The 18,698-nt window shown below is 41.9% G+C and overlaps 1 protein-coding gene across 1 annotated transcript in view; it reads left to right on the top strand.

Annotated features, from left to right (window-relative positions):
• The window catches only part of arntl2 (aryl hydrocarbon receptor nuclear translocator-like 2), a 34,053-nt gene extending 15,584 nt beyond the window's left edge, over positions 1–18,469 (top strand). The window contains exons 2-16 of the mRNA XM_046348475.1: positions 2,858–2,984; positions 3,447–3,500; positions 3,611–3,652; positions 9,147–9,304; positions 9,692–9,864; positions 11,609–11,726; positions 12,386–12,535; positions 12,850–13,099; positions 13,444–13,550; positions 14,026–14,176; positions 14,326–14,396; positions 14,504–14,618; positions 15,280–15,370; positions 15,450–15,561; positions 15,832–18,469. Of these exons, the coding sequence (XP_046204431.1) occupies positions 2,858–2,984; positions 3,447–3,500; positions 3,611–3,652; positions 9,147–9,304; positions 9,692–9,864; positions 11,609–11,726; positions 12,386–12,535; positions 12,850–13,099; positions 13,444–13,550; positions 14,026–14,176; positions 14,326–14,396; positions 14,504–14,618; positions 15,280–15,370; positions 15,450–15,561; positions 15,832–15,989 (1,877 nt within the window). The 3' untranslated portion in view covers positions 15,990–18,469. The remainder of the gene's footprint in view (positions 1–2,857; positions 2,985–3,446; positions 3,501–3,610; positions 3,653–9,146; positions 9,305–9,691; positions 9,865–11,608; positions 11,727–12,385; positions 12,536–12,849; positions 13,100–13,443; positions 13,551–14,025; positions 14,177–14,325; positions 14,397–14,503; positions 14,619–15,279; positions 15,371–15,449; positions 15,562–15,831) is intronic.
• The last annotated feature ends 229 nt before the right edge of the window (positions 18,470–18,698 follow it).

Below are 18,698 nucleotides of genomic sequence, written 5' to 3'. Positions count from 1 at the left end.
AAGATAACTCAAGAAATCTGTCATCAATTTTGATGTTTTGCCAAAGAGCTCTTAGTCACACAATTTTACCTCTAAGACGTTTGGTGCAGTATTTCTCAATTAAAAACTGTGCATGAAAATGAATCATCTCATTGAATGACAACAAAGACTATTGAAGAATCCCTACTGTTGACCAATCACAACAAAGGGGCGTAGACTTCTTCTCCGAACTTCAGCTTGCCATCAGAAATGAATGTGTGCCCGAACAGCTAAAAAAAACTCAAAGTCCAAAAGCCGAAAATCCCTCACCCTCAAAGACATCACAAAATGTTGTCATAATATATGCATATATTGGGAGGCATGCAGACACATTTAAGGTCAACAGCATCATTAACTTTACCAAGTACCAGGACATTTTAGCCAAAAACCTGGTTGCTTCTGCCAGGAAGCTAAAACTGGGCCGCAATTGAGTCTTCCAGCAAGACAAGAACCCCAAGCACACATCAAAATCCACAAAAATGGTTAAATGACCACAAAATCTCAGTCTCCGGACCTGAACCTCATTGAAAACCTGTGGTTTGAGTAGAAGAGGACAGTCCATAAGCACAGGAAGGATATCAAGGATCTGGAAAGATAAATAAAGGTGAAATAAAAATAAATGCATCTGGAAAGATTTTGTATAGAGGAATGTTCTAAGATCCCTCCCGACATGTGCTCCAATCTTATTTTAAAAAATAGATTGTCATTATCCTTGCAGGAGGAAGGTGCTGGATTATTGATCCAATCATTTTGACCCATCTTTTTTTAAATTTACTTGTTAAACAATTTCTTTCTCTGAGCAATTGTATTAGTATAAAATATACTTTTCTTGCGGCTACAATACAGCTCAGTATTAGTATTTTTTTGTTGAGGTAACAGCGCCTTGGTATTCCCATCCCATCCTGGTCTCAGAGAATTTAGTCTTATTCTGTATGTGAGATTACCCATTTAGAATGATATGTTATGAATTACAATTAGTATTAAATGTTACGCATTTGAAAAACGTACAATATGTCATGAAATTTCCAAATGTACTATGTTAAGAATTTCAGATAAGTGGCTAACATTAGCTAGCTTGCTAAAGTTAGCTTGGCTAGGAGTTAAGGTCAAGGTTAGTGGAAGGGTTAGCTAAAAGGGTTAGGTTTAGCTAACATGCTATATACATTATTTGCAAAATATCTCAAAATAAGTAAGTAGATGCTAATTAGCATAAATGCTAAAGTTGTCTGTGGCGATATTTGAAATCGCAACCTTTGTGTTGCCAGACGTTCGTGTTATACACCCACCCCGACCAACCACCTTACTTTCGTTTTTGCCTTATGTAACCATTTGTGGTGGTAACTTGATGGGGGTGTAGCGTGCCAGTCTAGTGATATTTCAAGCCCTTTAGTTCCCACCTCTTCATTCTTCATAGGAAATGTTCACATGGTATATGTAAAAAAATAAGTTGTTCTGTCTGCTTCTGTAGTTTAATTATGCATTTTACTATGTACTTGTTTGCATGTATAGATTTGCTCACTTGATCTTTTGACATATGCAATTAAAAAGAAGCCATGTGTGTGTGTGTGTGTGTGTGTGTGTGTGAGTGTGTGCTCACCATTCACACGGATGATTGCTTGATCCCCGAAACGTTTGTGTTTTGCTTTCTCACGTTTTTATTCATGCATTTTTCTGCGCAATGAACTTTTGGCCATTATGTTGTCCAAATTAACATCTGTTTTTGCATTCAAGCTTCCATTTTGGATTTATTCCTCTTTTTTTTTTTGACCGTGTACATGTCATCTCTTCCAGTATTCCAAATGTAATACCTACGCACCTGGAACAGATACTGTTTTGTATACGCTTAAATGTGCCTACCTATATAAGCATTAAATTAGAATGTAAAATAACTGCAAAGTGATTATTACAAAAGAGGGTTTTAGATTCATAAGACATCAATGATTCCCTCACCCTCCTACAACTGAATGTCCTTCCTCCTGTGTGACATCATAACCTACTTCTCATGTGAGTGAGCCCTGGACAGTAGGTTATGTGAGTGCAGGAAACTGATTCAGGACGAGCGTGAGTTAGTGAATGAACGCGATGGAGGGGTGCGTGTTGCCTGAACATTGTCCCCTATCCAAAGGCCGGCAATCCCTCTACAGATGTTCAGCGGCGAGAGCAGAATTAAACATCAGATCTGGTAATGGGGTTATTTGGGTCTGTGTAACAGGCACTGTAATAGATGGGGGACAGGAGCTACGCTTGGGCTATCCTGCGTTATATTCCCCTTGCCTGGACCTGTCATGAACAGACACACGTGCACACTCACGCCCAGTGAGCAGGTTACGGTCTGGTCTTTTACATTTGTCGTTTAGCAGACTCTTATCCAGAGCAACATTGAGTTAGTGCATTTATCTTAAGAGAGCTAGGTGAGCCAACCACATATCACAGTTATAGTAAGTAAAGCCGTTCCTCAAAAAAACAACTATCAGCAAAGTCGGTGCTAGTGAGGAAAGACAGATGGGAGTGTTAGCGCAAGAAAGGCACAGCTGTTTCTTCCCCCACGTCAGAGTGTTTTTTATATAGCCGTTTCCAAACATCCTCTTAAATGGGCTACAACAAGCCTAAATCAAATTAAAATATACTGCTAGTACTAAGATATACCATACATCTGTTGGCAAATTCACTTTTTTGGGGGTCAGTTTTGATCGAAAATGTAGGATTGTCCATTTCCAGCCTGGATGACCAACACAGTTGTTCACCTACTGTTATTAGGATTGTTTACTCAGATCTTTAATCCATTGTTAATGGATTGTGTGTGTGTGTGTGTGTGTGTGTGTGTGTGTGTTGGTTGTAGGGGATGTGTTGGTGGAGGAAAACCAAAGCCATTCTGTCTCTCTGCCCAGCTTGATGACCCCCACCTCAGCCGCTGGCATGACCTCAGGAATGGAACTGCCCCGGAAACGCAAGGGAAGCATGGACATGTACGTGTGTGTGATTTAAAAAAAATATGTATCTGTGCCATTATCACATCCATCTCTTACAAGATTATTGGACACTATTTTCATTTAGTAAATAAAATTACAGGACAAAATTGTACAAATTGGTTAGTGTGTGGTGTTTGTGCATTATGTGCCTGCTTGCGTCCGCCCCCCCCCCCCCCCCGGTGGTTTGATACCTCTCACTGTTTTGGATTTGCTGTGTGTGTGTCTGTGCATGTGGGTGTTTGAGTGAGAGACATGAGGACAAACCAGTAAAAGCACAGCACCCTTCATTATCGATGCATTGTGCAAACAACATCTTAACAGCATGTCCAGAGTCTAGACTGAAGTCAGGGGGACTTATGTTTGGTATCAGCCAGGTTAACTAGGCAGTGCAATTGGCTTTTTAAAACAGCAGATGTAATTGGTTTTGAGTTTAAATATAAGCATGCACTTTGTTCCCAGGGAAATCAAATCAGCCTCCAATCTGGTTGCAGATCTGAAAGATGAAGAAGACCGGTACTGTTCAACGGCTCTCAAGGCTCTGAGCGCTTTATTCAACACACACTATTAATTCACTAGACTGTAGATGTGATTTACTTTTAATATACTCTGTATCTCTCTTACAGATCTGAAGGGGAGGACTCTCAGGCTAAAATCAAATGCTTCAGGTATCTGGGTTACTCATTGACCACAAACGGGCAACTTTTTTGGTGTTATGTGAGTTTAAGTAAGATAGGATATTCAACTTATACATATAACCTCTATGTAATTACCATGTAATAGGCTAGTAAATGCATGCAGTTAAGGATGGATAATAAAATATGACTATATGGGTGAAATGCAGTATATCCAAAAACTTGGTGATTTTTATTTATTTATTTTAAAATTTTACCTTTATTTAACCAGGCAAGTCAGTTAAGAACACATTCTTATTTTCAATGACGGCCTGGGAACAGTGGGTTAACTGCCTGTTCAGGGGCAGAACGACAGATTTGTACCTTGTCAGCTCGGGGGTTTGAACTTTCAACCTTCCGGTTACTAGTCCAATGCTCTAACCACTATGACCTACAACTAAGGTTTACAGTGTCTTCAGAAATTATTCTCACCCCTTGACTTTTCCACATTTTACAGCCTGAATTTAAAATGGATTAAATTGAGATTTGTTGTCACTGGCCTACACACAGTACCCCATAATGTCAAAGTGGAACTATGTTTTCACATTTGGTTTACTAATTAATTAAACATTTCAATCTGAAATGTCTTGAGTGAGTGAGCATTCAAACCCTTTGCGTAAAGCTGAGTCAGTAAATATTCCCCTTTGCTTACAGCTGCAGTATGTAACTTTTTGGGTGACGGGACCAAATTTAATTAGAAATGTGAGTTATAGATCTTACATTCTCATTGAAATAAAGTCTAAGAAGCGTTATATTTGTTCTATGTCCGCTATTTCTATGCTTCCCATTCTTGAGTTTCGTTTTGGTTCTTTTACTTTTGGTTTTGTACACCAGCTTCCTAACAGCTGAAAATACAATATTTTTGGTTATGGAAAATATTGTACAATGACACTCTATACTTGCTTCTTTTGTCTCAAACTCAAATTAGCCTAACTATTTGAATTTTAGCAACCTGGAAATGGCGGAGCGATTTCTGCATAGTGCACCTTTTGAACAAGTCACATAAGTTGCATGGACTCACTCTATGTGCAATAATAGAGTTAAACATGATTTTTGAATGACTACCTAATCTCTGTACTCAACACATATGATTATCTGTAAGGTCCCTCGGTCAAGCAGTGAATTTCAAACACATATTCAACCACAAAGACCAGGGAGGTTTTCCTATTTTTTAATTTCTTATTTCACCTTCATTTAACCAGGTAGGCAAGTCGAGAACAAGTTCTCATTAACAATTGCTACCTGGCCAAGATAAAGCAAAGCAGTTCGGCACATACAACAACACAACACAACATGGAGTAAAACAAACATACAGTAGAAATATAAGTCTATATACAATGTGAGCAAGTGAGGTGAGAAGGGAGGTAAGGCAAAAAAAGGCCATGGTGGCGAAGTAAATACAATATAGCAAGTAAAACACTGGAATGGTTGATTTGCAGTGGAAGAATGTGCAAAGTAGAGAGAAATAATGGGGTGCAAAGGAGCAAAATAAATAAATACAGTAGGGAAAGAGGTAGTTGTTTGGGCTATATTATAGATGGGCTATGTACAGGTGCAGTAATCTGTGAGCTGCTCTGACAGCTGGTGCTTAAAGCTAGTGAGGGAGATAAGTGTTTCCAGTTTCAGAGATTTTTGTAGTTCGTTCCAGTCATTGGCAGCAGAGAACTGGAAGGAGACGCGGCCAAAGGAAGAATTGGTTTTGGGGGTGACCAGAGAGATATACCTGCTGGAGACCGTGCTACAGGTGGGTGCTGCTATGGTGACCAGCGAGCTGAGATAACGAGAGCGTACAGGTCGCAGTGGTGGGTAGTATGTGGGGCTGGCACTGATAGACTGCATCAAATTTATTGAATAGGGTATTGGAGGCTATTTTGTAAATGACATCGCCGAAGTCAAGGATTGGTAGGATGGTCAGTTTTGGGGTATGTTTGGCAGCATGAGTGAAGGATGCTTTGTTGTGAAATAGGAAGCCAATTCTAGGTTTTACTTTTGGATTGGATATGTTTGATGTGAGTCTGGAAGGAGAGTTTACAGTCTAACCACACACCTAGGTATTTGTAGTTGTCCACATATTCTAAGTCCGAGCCTTCCAGAGTAGTGATGTTGGACAGGCGGGCAGGTACTGGCAGCGATCGGTTGAAGAGCATGCATTTAGTTTTACTTGTATTTAATAGCAATTGGAGGCCACAGAAGGAGAGTTGTATGAATTGAAGCTCACCTGGAGGGTTGTTAACACCGTGTCCAAAGAGGGGCCAGAAGTATACAGAATGGTGTCGTCTGCGTAGAGGTGGATCAGAGACTCACCAGACTTCCTTCCTAAGTCAGTTATCTGAGAGGAAGGACACCGGATTTCACCATGAGGCCAATAGTGACTTTAAGACAGTTTGAGTTTAATGGCTGTGATGGGAGAACTGAGGACGGATCAACATTCAAATCAAACTTTATTTGTCACATGCGCCGAATACAAGTGTAGACCTTACAGTGAAGTGCTTACTTACAAGCCCTTAACCAACAGTGTAGTTCAAGAAAGAGTTAAGAAAATATATATATATTTTTGTTGTTGTTGTTTTTTTACCTTTATTTAACCAGGCAAGTCAGTTAAGAACATATTCTTATTTTCAATGACGGCCTGGGAACAGTGGGTTAACTGCCTGTTCAGGGGCAGAACGACAGATTTGTACCTTGTCAGCTCGGGGGTTTGAACTCGCAACCTTCCGGTTACTAGTCCAACGCTCTAACCACTAGGCTATTTACCAAATAGACGAAAGTAAAAAGTAACTACAGCCCGTCGATGTTAATGGGGACCTGTTCGGCCCAACTTTTCCTGTTCTACGATCAGCTCCTTTGTCTTGCTCACATTGAGGGAGAGGTTGTTGTCCTGGAACCACACTGCCAGGTCTCTCACCGTCTCATCGTTGTCAGTGATCAGGCCTACCACTGTTGTGTCATCAGCAAACTTAATGATGGTGTTGGGAGTTGTGCTTGGCCATGCAGTCATGGTTGAACAGGGAGTACAGGAGGGGACTAAGTATACACCCCTGAGGGGCCCCAGTGTTGAGGATCAGCGTGGCAAACGTGTTGTTGACTACCCTTACCACCTTGGGGCAGCCCATCAGGATGTCCATGGATCCAGTTGCAGAGGGAGGTGTTTAGTCCCAGGATCCTGAGATTAGTGATGCGCTTCGTGGGCACTATGGTGTTAAACGCTGAGCTGTAGTCAATGAACAGCATTCTCACATATGTGTTCCTTTTGTCCATGTGGGACAAGGCAGTGGGGAGTGCAATAGCGATTGCTTCATCTGTGGATCTGTTGGTACGGTATGCAAATTGGAGTTGGTCTAAGGTATCTGGGAGGATGCTGTTGATGTGAGCCATGACCAGCCTTACAAAGCACTTCATGGCAACCGACGTGAGTGCCACGGGGCAGTAATCATTTAGGCGGGTTACCTTCACTTCCTTGGGCACAGGGACTATGGTGGTCTGCTGGAATATGTAGGTATTACAGACTCGGTCAGGGAGAGGTTGAAAATGTCAGTGAAGACACTTGCCAGTTGTTCCGTGCATGCTTTGAGTACACGTCCTGGTAATCCGTCTGGCCCATGGCTTTGTGAATGTTGACCTGTTTAAATGTCTTGCTCACATCTGCTGCCAAGAGCGTTATCACACAGTCGTCCAGATCAGCTGGTGCTCCCATGCATCAAATCAAATGTATTTATATAGCCCTTCATACATCAGCTGATATCTCAAAGTGCTGTACAGAAACCCAGCCTAAAACCCCAAACAGCAAGCAATGCAGGTGTAGAAGCACGGCGGCTAGGAAGAACTCCCTAGAAAGGCCAAAACCTAGGAAGAAACCTAGAGAGGAACCAGGCTATGTGGGGTGGCCAATCCTCTTCTGGCTGTGCCGGGTGGAGATTATAACAGAACATGGCCAAGATGTTCAAATGTTCATAAATGACCAGCATGGTCGAATAATAATAAGGCAGAACAGTTGAAACTGGAGCAGCAGCACGGCCAGGTGGACTGGGGACAGCAAGGAGTCCTCATGTCAGGTAGTCCTGGGGCATGGTCCTAGGGCTCAGGTCCTCAGAGAGAGAGAAAGAAAGAGAGGAGAAAATTAGAGAACGCACACTTAAATTCACACAGGACACCGAATAGGACAGGAGAAGTACTCCAGATATATCAAACTGACCCTAGCCCCCCGACACATAAACTACTGCAGCATAAATACTGGAAGCTGAGACAGGAGGGGTCAGGAGACACTGTGGCCCCATCTGAGGACACCCCCGGACAGGGCCAAACAGGAAGGATATAACCCCACCCACTTTGCCAAAGCACAGCCCCCACACCACTAGAGGGATATCTTCAACCACCAACTTACCATCCTGAGACGAGGCTGAGTATAGCCCACAAAGATCTCCGCCATGGCACAACCCAAGGGGGTTGTCTACGAGGCATTTTAGCTCATCTGGTAGGCTCGCGTCACTGGGCAGCTCGCGTCTGGGTTTCCCATTGTAATTACTCCAAAATATTAACTGAATTGACAGAGTGAAAAGGAAGTCTATACAGAATAAATATATTCCAAAACATGAATCCTGTTTGCAACAAGGCACTAAAGTAATACTGCAAATAATGAGGCAAAGCAATTTAACTTTTTGTCCTGAATAGAAAGCGTTATGTTTGAGGCAAATACTTCACATTACAGAGTACCACACTCTACATTTTCAAGCATAGTGGTGGCTACATCATGTTATGGGTATGCTTGTAATCATAAATGACTGGGGAGATTTTCACGATAAAAAACAAACAGAATGACGCCTAAACAGTCAATCCTAGAGGAAAACCTGCTTGTTTGCTTTCCATCAGGCACTGGGAGATTAAGTCACCTTTCAGCAGGACAATAACGTAAAACACAGAAGTTGCTTACTAGGAAGATGGTGAATGTTCCTGAGTGGCCGAGGTTACAGTTTTGACTTAAATTTACTTGAAAATCTATGGCAAAACCTGAAAATGGTTGTCTAGCAATGATCAACAACCAATTTGACAGAACTTGAAGTATTTTGGAAAGAATAATTGGAGAATGTTGCAGGTGTGGATAGATCTTAGACTTACCCAGATAGACTCACAGCTGTAATCGCTACCAAAGGTGCTTCTACAAAGTATCTACTCAGGTGTGAATACTTATGTAAAATCTGATATTTCATTTTCAATACATTTGCAAAAATGTCTGAACATGTTTTCACCTTGTCATTATGGGGTATTGTGTGTAGATGGGAGTGAGAAAAAAACTATTTAATCCCATTTCAATTCAGACTGTAACACAACAAAACGTGGAATAAGTCGAGGGGTATGAATAATGTAAGTGGATAATGTTAGGTTGAATTTTGAGAACACAATCCCATAAAGCCAGACCAAGAAATAGGGAGGTGTCATGAGAGAAAATGGGTTCACCCGCATCTGGTGTCATTGAGTGTCCATCTCTCTCCAGGGAGCCTCACAGCCAGATCGAGAAGCGGCGCCGGGACAAGATGAACAATCTGATCGACGAGCTGTCAGCCATGATTCCCACCTGTAACCCCATGTCCCGCAAGTTGGACAAACTCACCGTGCTCAGGATGGCTGTGCAGCACCTCAAATCCCTCAAAGGTAGCCTACTGTACAGTAGGTTGGCCTGCTCACCCACTTAATACTTTACAAATATGAGGTAGACTGAAGTAATGTGAGTTAATGCTGTACTAATACAATGTAATACTTTATTTATACAAATACTTTCTTAGGAGACATGGTGATAGCTTAACCACCAACTGTCACCTTGTCTTAAACGGTTTCGGGTAATTTTAAGTCGCAAATTGTTAAGTATATTGTACATTGTGTTAACTGTAAACCTGATATTATTTTTATGATGAAAAGCCCAAGTATATTTTTACTTTGGCAATGGCTCATAAATATCACACACATTAATATATTGCTTCAATGCCACTTGACAGAAACAACAAATCCTCGTCCTCTCTGACTGCTGTTATACTTACCCAGGTTCCACCTGTTCCTTTGCTGAAGCCAATTATAAGCCTTCATTCCTCCCTGATGACGAGCTCAAACACCTCATTCTCAAGGCTGCCGACGGGTTCCTGTTCGTAGTGGGTTGTGATCGCGGAAAAATAGTCTTTGTCTCAGAGTCCATCAACAAGACACTGAATTACAGCCAGGTGAGAAATCTCACCACTACATACTTTATTAACATTTTCAAATGATTCACACAGTTTCTGTTACAGAATAATAGTTCTGAAGTTCTTTGATAGCAAGTTTTAGGTTGCATTGGAACAACGTTAGGTTAGGATTTACTTTGACTACATATCCATAATTCATTTATTACTTATATAAGCGTTTCATTAATGTGTTAGAACAGGTCCCAACCGCATTATGTGAAGGAAAATCAATGAACGACCTGGAAGATATGTTGGAGTGGAACTGACCTTCCATGGAGTTGCATTATTTTTCAGAGAGACAGAGCCCCGAGTTGTTTACATTATAGCCATGGTATAAAAGTGATAAACACATTTGCTGGTAGACATGTGTTCAACATCCACTGAAGTAGCTAGATAGCTACAGTAGGTGCCGTGCTAACCAAACAGACGTGATAGTTTAGCTAACCAAGCCATCAGTAGCTTGCCATTATGGGAGTCAAATTCAACAATGCCCCCAAAAAATAACATTTGACTTTTGCTTTCAAAAGCAGCTCAAACATGGAACATGTCAAAAAATAACTATAGCCATTGAATTCTGCTGTGCAAATATACTGTGCATTATAGGAAATTATGCACGCTCTAGAATGCACTTTGAATCAATCAGAAACAAGTATTCACTAATGCCAGGGTATAGTAAAGGTTCATGAAATATATCCATAGCATATCTATAGCGCATTCGTGTCAAGCAATGCAATAAGTCATATTTATGTATCTTAATAGATGCATCATTGCAATGACAGCATACTGTCATCATTATGGCTGTTCTCAAAAGTGTGATTTCATCATACCAGTGTTGGTGAATATGCCCAAAGGTTAAACCCCCGTTTTGAGAATGATGATGACATACAGCCTGAACTAGCCCCATTTCCCCCACCAGCCGGTATCAGCCTGTGACACACCAGAGTGGCAAACTGCGCAGTTAATTACCATGAAGTGCTGAACTTTAAACGCTTTATGAATGGGAAAATAGATTTGACTTTACATTGACTGCATGGAATTCATAAATGCAGTGCATTTGGAAAGTATTATTTTTCCACGATTTGTTAAGTTACAGCCTTATTCTAAACTGAATGTCCTTGAGTGGCCCAGCCATAGCCTGGACTTGAACCTGAACAAACATTTCTGGAGAGACCTGAAAATAAAAGCCTGTTTTTGCTTTGTCATTATGTGTAGATAGATGAGGGGGAAAACACTATATTTAATCCATTTTAGATTAAGGCTGTAACAAAATGTGGAAAACGGCCAGGGGTATGAATACTTTCCAAATGAACTTTAGATCCTTTGTATGTGTTTATAGACCAGTATGACCAACTTAATTGTGATGTGGAGGAGGGCTGTCAATGAAGTACGAAAGCGTTATGACCCTCAACTACACTATTTAATCTGTAAATGTACCCTGCGAGTTCAACCCTGTAGGGATCTTCATGCACCATTGACCTCAGTGAGAGAAAGAAGGTAAGTCACAGACCTATACCGGCCAGTGGGGGAGATGGGGCTGGTACAGGCTACATATCAGCATCATTTTCAGAACGTGGTTTGTCCTTTTGGCATATTCACTTAGACTGGTAATGCGGTTAGGGCCTGTTATAACACATTCATGAAATGCTTAAAGATATGTAATGAATGTGTTATAGAGATGTAGTCAATGTAAGTCGTTACTTAGTATTATCAGCAAGTGGAGTTGATTGGTTGCTTTTGTTTACAGACGGAACTGATTGGACAGAGTCTCTTTGACTACATTCACCCAAAGGACATGGAGAAAGTAAAGGAGCAGCTCTCAGCTTCTGAGTTATATCCCCGCGAGAGACTAATAGATGCCAAAAGTAAGTATGTGTGACTCAGCTGTGTGCGGGGACAGGGTGTGAAAAGTAAGGTGTGTGTTTTCCATAAGGAAAATGTTGACCACAGGAATGCTGAAATGACAGTGGTAGGTGGCTGGGTGGTTTCCATAAAAAGTAAAACCGTGTTACACCCTAACACATTGGGGTCCTCCCCCCAGGAAGTGAGGCAGCAGCCAGTGAAGGAAAGCTCTCAGGAGTGGAGATTAACTTTGCCCATACCATGGAGCATACTGCACTGTGTGAGTGGGTCAGTGGGATGATTGTCTGAGGAGTGGGCAGGACCTTTTGGACTCAAATTGTAAAGCAGTGTCGTACTCAGGCCTGACAGTTGTAGTGGAAAACATCAATTTCTGAGAATATCGTTTTGAAAATACCTGTATTGTTACTTGCAATGATGAGTAGTCTCAGCTGATCTATCGATTGTGTCTACACTATGTTCTGCTACCTGTATGTCATTCTGGATAAGAGCATCTGCTAAATTACAAAAAATGTACAAATGTAAATGTGAGTGGAATTGCATTGGCATTGTGTGTGTGTGAGTGTGACTGAATCTCCACTGAGTGTGTGCGCGTCCGCATGCCTGTGTGTTACTCACTCTACTTTGTATATACCTCTGTCTAATCAGCCTTTCTTCTCCCCAGCGGGCCTGCAGGTCCAGGCTGACCTCCCGGTCGGAGCAGCTCGGCTGTGTCCGGGCGCGCGACGCTCCTTCTTCTGCCGCATGAAGTACCACAAGATCTCAGTCAAACAGGAGGACAAGGAATTCCAGTCCAGCACATCGAAAAAGAAAGGTAGGGGAAAAATCTGTCCCCATTTATAAAGTATGGTCTTCATAAATGTAATGGACATATGGAGAGAGAGAATATTCTCCCCTCTTTAATGTGGATTGGTGTGAAGGAAAATAGTTTCCCATCTTTTCCTTAAAAGTTTGTTTGTATAAGGCAGGACTGCCCTTTTCTTTCATAATAAAACATAAAATGAAATGTATTCTCTGGATTAGAGTAGCTGCTAAACAATGAATGTAAATGTGTTCATTAAGATTTAACTGTAATGGAAAAAGAAATAGATGTAAAATGTCTACCTGTCGTGCTGTCCCCCCATGTAGAGTCTGAGAAGTACTGCACTGTCCACTGCACAGGCTACATTCGCAGCTGGCCCACCAGTCAGCTGGGGGAGGAGGGGGGTGAGGGGGAGACTGACAAGGACAGCTCCCACTTCAGCTGCTTGGTGGCCGTGGGCCGTGTCCACCTCCACGCCGCCTCTCTTGTCAACGGGGCCAACGAGGTCCTGGTCAAAGCAACGGAGTTCGTCACGCGCTACGCCATGGATGGCAAGTTCACCTTTGTCGACCAACGGTGATTGTTTTCCTCTCTTTTTGATTTAATGTTTAGGTTCTTATTACACTCAATGGGAAGGGGCTCAAAGTTCATCCTCTTGGTCTCCAAGCACTGGGTGGCAAATAAAGTATAATGAAAACTGGATAATGTAATTATCCCATGACAGTGTGGATGTGGTGTCTCTAGAGAGTCTGGGTCACTGACTCATATCACTCAGACTCGAGTTGCCTTTAATTGAAGAACAGCACAAATTTGTGCATATCAGACTGCCCTCTTCATAACCACATTGGCTCCTCTGAAGGAGTAATGACTTGAAATCATGTGATTACTAACAATATGTTCTACACCTCTACTCCTTACAGAGCCACCACTGTCCTAGGATACTTACCCCAGGAGCTGCTTGGAACGTCATGCTACGAATACTTCCATCAAGATGACTTGCCACATTTAGCAGAACGACATCGGAAAGGTAGGATCTCGTTGGCTCAGCCAGTGGTTGGTTGCCAAACTAGTTCATGCTGTCGCTTGCACCATGCCTTTCCTGTTACCAACCTGAGAGACAATAAACATTCAAAGTGTTCCCTAGAATTCCTAGAATGTGGAATCAAATCATAACCCAGGAGCAAAGAGCCAGAGGCTAGCCACAACCCACCAGTAGGGCCTCAAACCACTACATGGGAGAAACGGTCCTACTTTTGAGCCATGTTGCTACCCAACTTCAATGTTTTTTCCTAGTTTCAGAATTTCCCCCCCAAAAATCCCCCCCATTGTTTTCTTCCGGTATTCCCCTGAAATGGTCATCAAAAATGAAAAAAAAACATTCCTACTTGCATGCCATAAGCAGCTTTCATGCTATTATTACTCTTGTTCTAACCATACCTAGATGTTAAATGGAATAAAGAATATCGATCTCTAACTTAAACTTTCACACCTTTTCCTTTCAGTGCTGCGGAGTAAAGAGAAAATAGAGACACATTGCTACAAATTCAAAACGAAACATGGCTCTTTTGTCACACTACAAAGTCTGATGTTTAGTTTCATAAATCCCTGGACCAAAGAAGTAGAATACATAGTGTCAACCAATACTGTCATGTCGTAAGTACAAACCTTTTCCTCCTCAGGATCGTCACTGATCTTTCTGTACTGTCGTTGTAGCTTTGTGACACTGTGTAATTCAACCTTTTTTCTCAAAACTCTTTCTCAAAACGGTTCTCTCATGTGTCCACATTCTCTCACGTCTCCAGAAGTGACCACAGTCCAACAGACAGATCTGGGGGCAAAGCAGAACCGTCAAGTAATTCCAAGGCTTCAGAAGGTTAGTTGAGATGTCAACTTGAAAAAGCAGACAATTGGTGTTATATAAGCATGGAGGTCTATAGCTAAATAGACCTAACCTGCGGCTAATGAATGTTTTCCTCCTAGACGATGGCAATAAGTCTCTTCCCATCATCCCGGGGATCTCCAGTGCTTCCAGTACCATGATCTATGCAGGGAGCATCGGGACCCAGATCGCTAATGAGCTGCTGGACTACAACAGGTGGGTGATGGGGTGTGGTAGCCTATCAGTGAAGATGGACATGTGGCAGAGAAATGGGGTGGTGTGTGTGTGTGTGTGTGTGTGTGTGTTTTCATTCAGTGGGGGGTGTATGCTTTCCTGTCTCATTTGGGGAATCGTGTCAGCTCTGCTAAGACATTTCTATCTGCAACGTTCAGTGCTTGGCACCCTCTTGACGAGATCCTGGTGAATCTTATCAAACTGCAATAAGCTGTCAAACACTCTTGAGAAGTTGCAGGTGTGAAAGATGCACATGTTTGGACCCACGCCTGGAGATGTCAAAATATATTATTTTTTTATTTAACCTTTTAACTAGGCAAGTCAGTTAAGAACAAATTCTTATTTTCAATGACGGCCTAGGGGCAGAATGACAGATTTGTACCTTGTCAGCTCGGGGGTTTGAACTTGCAACCTTCCAGTTACTAGTCCAATGCTCTAACCACGAGGCTACCCTGCCACCCCAATTTATATCACTATGAATTAGGTATGCTGTTCAAGCTATGCTTGAATGTGCTCAATGATATTGTTGGTACCGCACTGGATATATTCTGTTTGGCATTGTTGTCACTGTACCAAAGCAGTAAACAAGCTCAGAAATGCCTGAGGTGTGATTGTTGTGATCAGTTTGATCTGTCTGTTTTAGGATGAACTCGTCCCCATCCAGTGGTAATGTCAGCCCCTTCACTGTGTTGAAGGACAAGTCTCCTCGGCAACTTACACTGTCCAGCAGCAGCGTAAGTCTCTGTGTGAGCGTGTGTGTGTGTGTTCATGTATGTATTACTTTAGTAACTTTTTTCCCCCTGTCTCGTTGAGGTGCCAAATGGAGAGGTGGCAGACCTAGAGATGCCAGGGAAGTCCAGTTCAGAGGAAGGAGAACAACAAGAACTCAAAAGACCACAATTCCCTGCAGGAGAATCACTCATGGGTACATCATCAAATCTCATCCCTTTAGCCCATTACAGTCTTGACTAGTTTAGGATTGGTCCTTTGTGATACCGAACAGAGTTTTTGATGATGGTACTCTTCTCGCTGAAGATCCATTGTTCAGTCGTAGATTATGTGGTTCTGTGACTGGTTTGTAGTCCTCTTTCATGCCCCCTCTCTTCCTTGCTCTCTTTCTCTGCTTCACACTCTTTCTGACTCTTTCTTTTTCTGACCATCTTTCGCTCTCTCTTCCCTCTCTCTGCTCACCCAGTGGAAACTTCCCAGCTGGATATGGAGAATATGATGGACCCTGGCCTGGGAGGCCTTAGTAATGACGAGGCGGCCATGGCAGTGATTATGAGCCTGCTGGAGACGGACGCCGATCTGGGCGAGGCAGTGGTCATGGATGAGATCAACTGGTCCCTCTGAACTGGTCCCTCTTTGTCTCATCTCTACTGAAACTCTCCACGTCTCACTAAAATTGACTGCACTGATCTCTCTGAAACTTGCCACAGCTCACTGAAATTCTAAGCCTCTGAAATCCCCCCCCGGCTCTCTGAAACACACTACAGCTCTCAATAACTCGACCCAAACACAGCACTTCCCTCAGTACAGTTTTGTCTATCACCAGGTATCGTCTCCCTTTTTTAAAACATATTTTATTTATTTATTAGTTGTTTTAGTTTTTCCCACAAACGCTGTGTAATCTTCAGGTGGATGTTTACATTTTTTTTTTTTAAGACAATGGGATCGATTGGCGATAAGGGACAACAGCTCTCCACCACTTTCAGTGGGAGGAAGAGAAGAGTCTGAGGCTTTGCCTACAAAGCCTTTCAGGTGGCCATTTTGACTATTCTTGGCGGCTAATTGTCCGTATCTGCTTTCCTCAGACCTACAGATCACATTCCCCTGCATATGTCTACCAATTATTGTGTGCCAAGTCATTGACTGTGTCTTCGACTGACAGATTGCTATAACATATGTGGTTAGCTGATACGTAAAATACCTATCCAGGGGTTATAAGATCTGTCATGCATCAGCTACGCCTGAGCAGAGGAACACACCCTCTCCCCATCTCTGGAGTGGCCTTAGGAGCCGTGGTCTATTTGAGCAGCAGCCTTTTTGTGCCCCCACGTGTCACATCCCATAAGACAATGGCTGAATCCCAAATCACTCCCTTCACCCCTTGACCCTCCAGTTAAGCTTTCACGCTTGCCTCCGCCATATGCACAAGTGTCCCAAAGCAGAGGGAGTGAAAATTGTCATAGGTGTAGGGGCTAATTAGACAGCCAAGCAAACAAGGCTGCAGGCTTTAGAGCGAAGTGCTATCCCGACACGCTCCGCGATATGTTTTGAGTTTGCGCAAATATTTTTATTTGAATATACAAGTATTTGAATATTGGAATGCATTTGGCAATACACTTGGAAGGTATTGGCATGTATTTGAAAATAACCAGTATTTATACAAATATTTAATACTCCCATGCTTTTGAACCCAGGTCTGTTTGGTCCTAGGTTTATTTTAAATAATATATTTGAAGTAACTATTTGAAAATACTTATGCTTAAATAGTAGGCTATTTTATAGGAAATCATTTGAAAATACTTCTAACAGAAGTAGTTGATTCGGCACCACATTATTTTAAAATACTTAAATACACAGGTCTGGTTGACATTGACATTGAGAGTCACTGATAGTCTGCTATCAATGTGCCACTTAGAGATTTTCCCACCATCAGAGTAACTGGGCGTGTCACGGCCTAACCACCAACTCTCTGGCACACAGCATTTGGACCGACGTGTGAAGACCTGGTATGGATAAATGCCACATTCACCCACAATCTTGGCAGATTCTTAAAAACAGAAATGGAGGTTTAAGGGAATAGACTTAAATTATATTATTAAAATAGAGATGTATCAAATACCTTATATCAAAATGTACAGTTTATAAATGATCTCTGAATCAGGGATCACTCAGGGAGCAACAGAACAGAAACCACCCCTCATTCCTCCATTTCATGTTTATTCAATCTTTTACACTTTTTTTATCACTTGTAGCTGTACTTTATTTCTCAGGCTATATATCACACACCTATAGTACGTGGGAGTACAGACGTCGGTATTGTTGTAAAGTGATTTGTTATCTTTTTACAACGTTTTTCGGCTTTATGATGCCCATGCTTTGACTTAATTTCATGTGTCATAATGCACTGATAGACAACAGTCTTATATGGCTCGTTCAGGAGGTGCTACTTCAGAGGTAAACCGAGTAGTTTGTGGTGTGTGGATTCTTTAAGGGACTACTATGCAGAGTGAACATTCCAGAACATCTATATACATCTCTGTCTCTCGCTTATTATTCAAACTAGGGGTTGTAACCATAATTATTTTCGTTACATTCCACTGTTCCGCCCAGGAAAATAAAGTTCTGAAGCGGTTCAAAACCCCTAAAAAATAATGGTTTATATCATTCCTTTCTCTTCCTTTTTAAACCTCTTTAGCTCAACATTAAATTACTTCACCAACCAGTGTGGATAGAGCAGCTTGCTATTGAGTGGGCAAGCTGTAATAGATGTTTACATGCATTGGACAGACATGTGTATGGCACAAGATGTGACTGAAATTTTGCAGGTGGGGAGGGAGCGAGCAATAGAGAGTGGAGGAGGCTTGGCTTGAAGCGCTGGGCATTTTGTTATTACATGCATTATCTGAATTAGGATCACAGCATTATACTTGCGGAGGAGCAGATTCAATGAAGGAACTTTAAACGTCTTTGAACTTCCAAGAGTTGGCTTAACTTTGGACCAGAAGCTTTGTGTGTGTGCTGAGCGTCACCAGAATTGAAATAAAAACACATTTGACCTTTTTGTAGTTAATAAAGCCAACTTGAAACATGATAAGTATAATATCCTTAACTAGTATTGTGTACGTTTATCCATTCTTCTCAAATAAAATAATCTATCTTTCTAATTTCGGGAATAATCACACTTGCAATGTCAGCAGGCCACCACACCCTACATACTCAATAGAGTACATGCCAAATACACACTCAAATACGACCCCCACTACCTGTCTGTGTCTATGTTTTGGAGGACGAGAGATAGGGAGCCTGCACACACTGGCAAACATTTTCAGCTGG

Source organism: Oncorhynchus gorbuscha, linkage group LG01 (assembly GCF_021184085.1).
Source record: "Oncorhynchus gorbuscha isolate QuinsamMale2020 ecotype Even-year linkage group LG01, OgorEven_v1.0, whole genome shotgun sequence".
NCBI classification, from domain to species: domain Eukaryota; kingdom Metazoa; phylum Chordata; class Actinopteri; order Salmoniformes; family Salmonidae; genus Oncorhynchus; species Oncorhynchus gorbuscha.
Note: the sequence above shows the minus strand (reverse complement) of the source record. Positions and strands in the feature narration are given on the sequence as shown.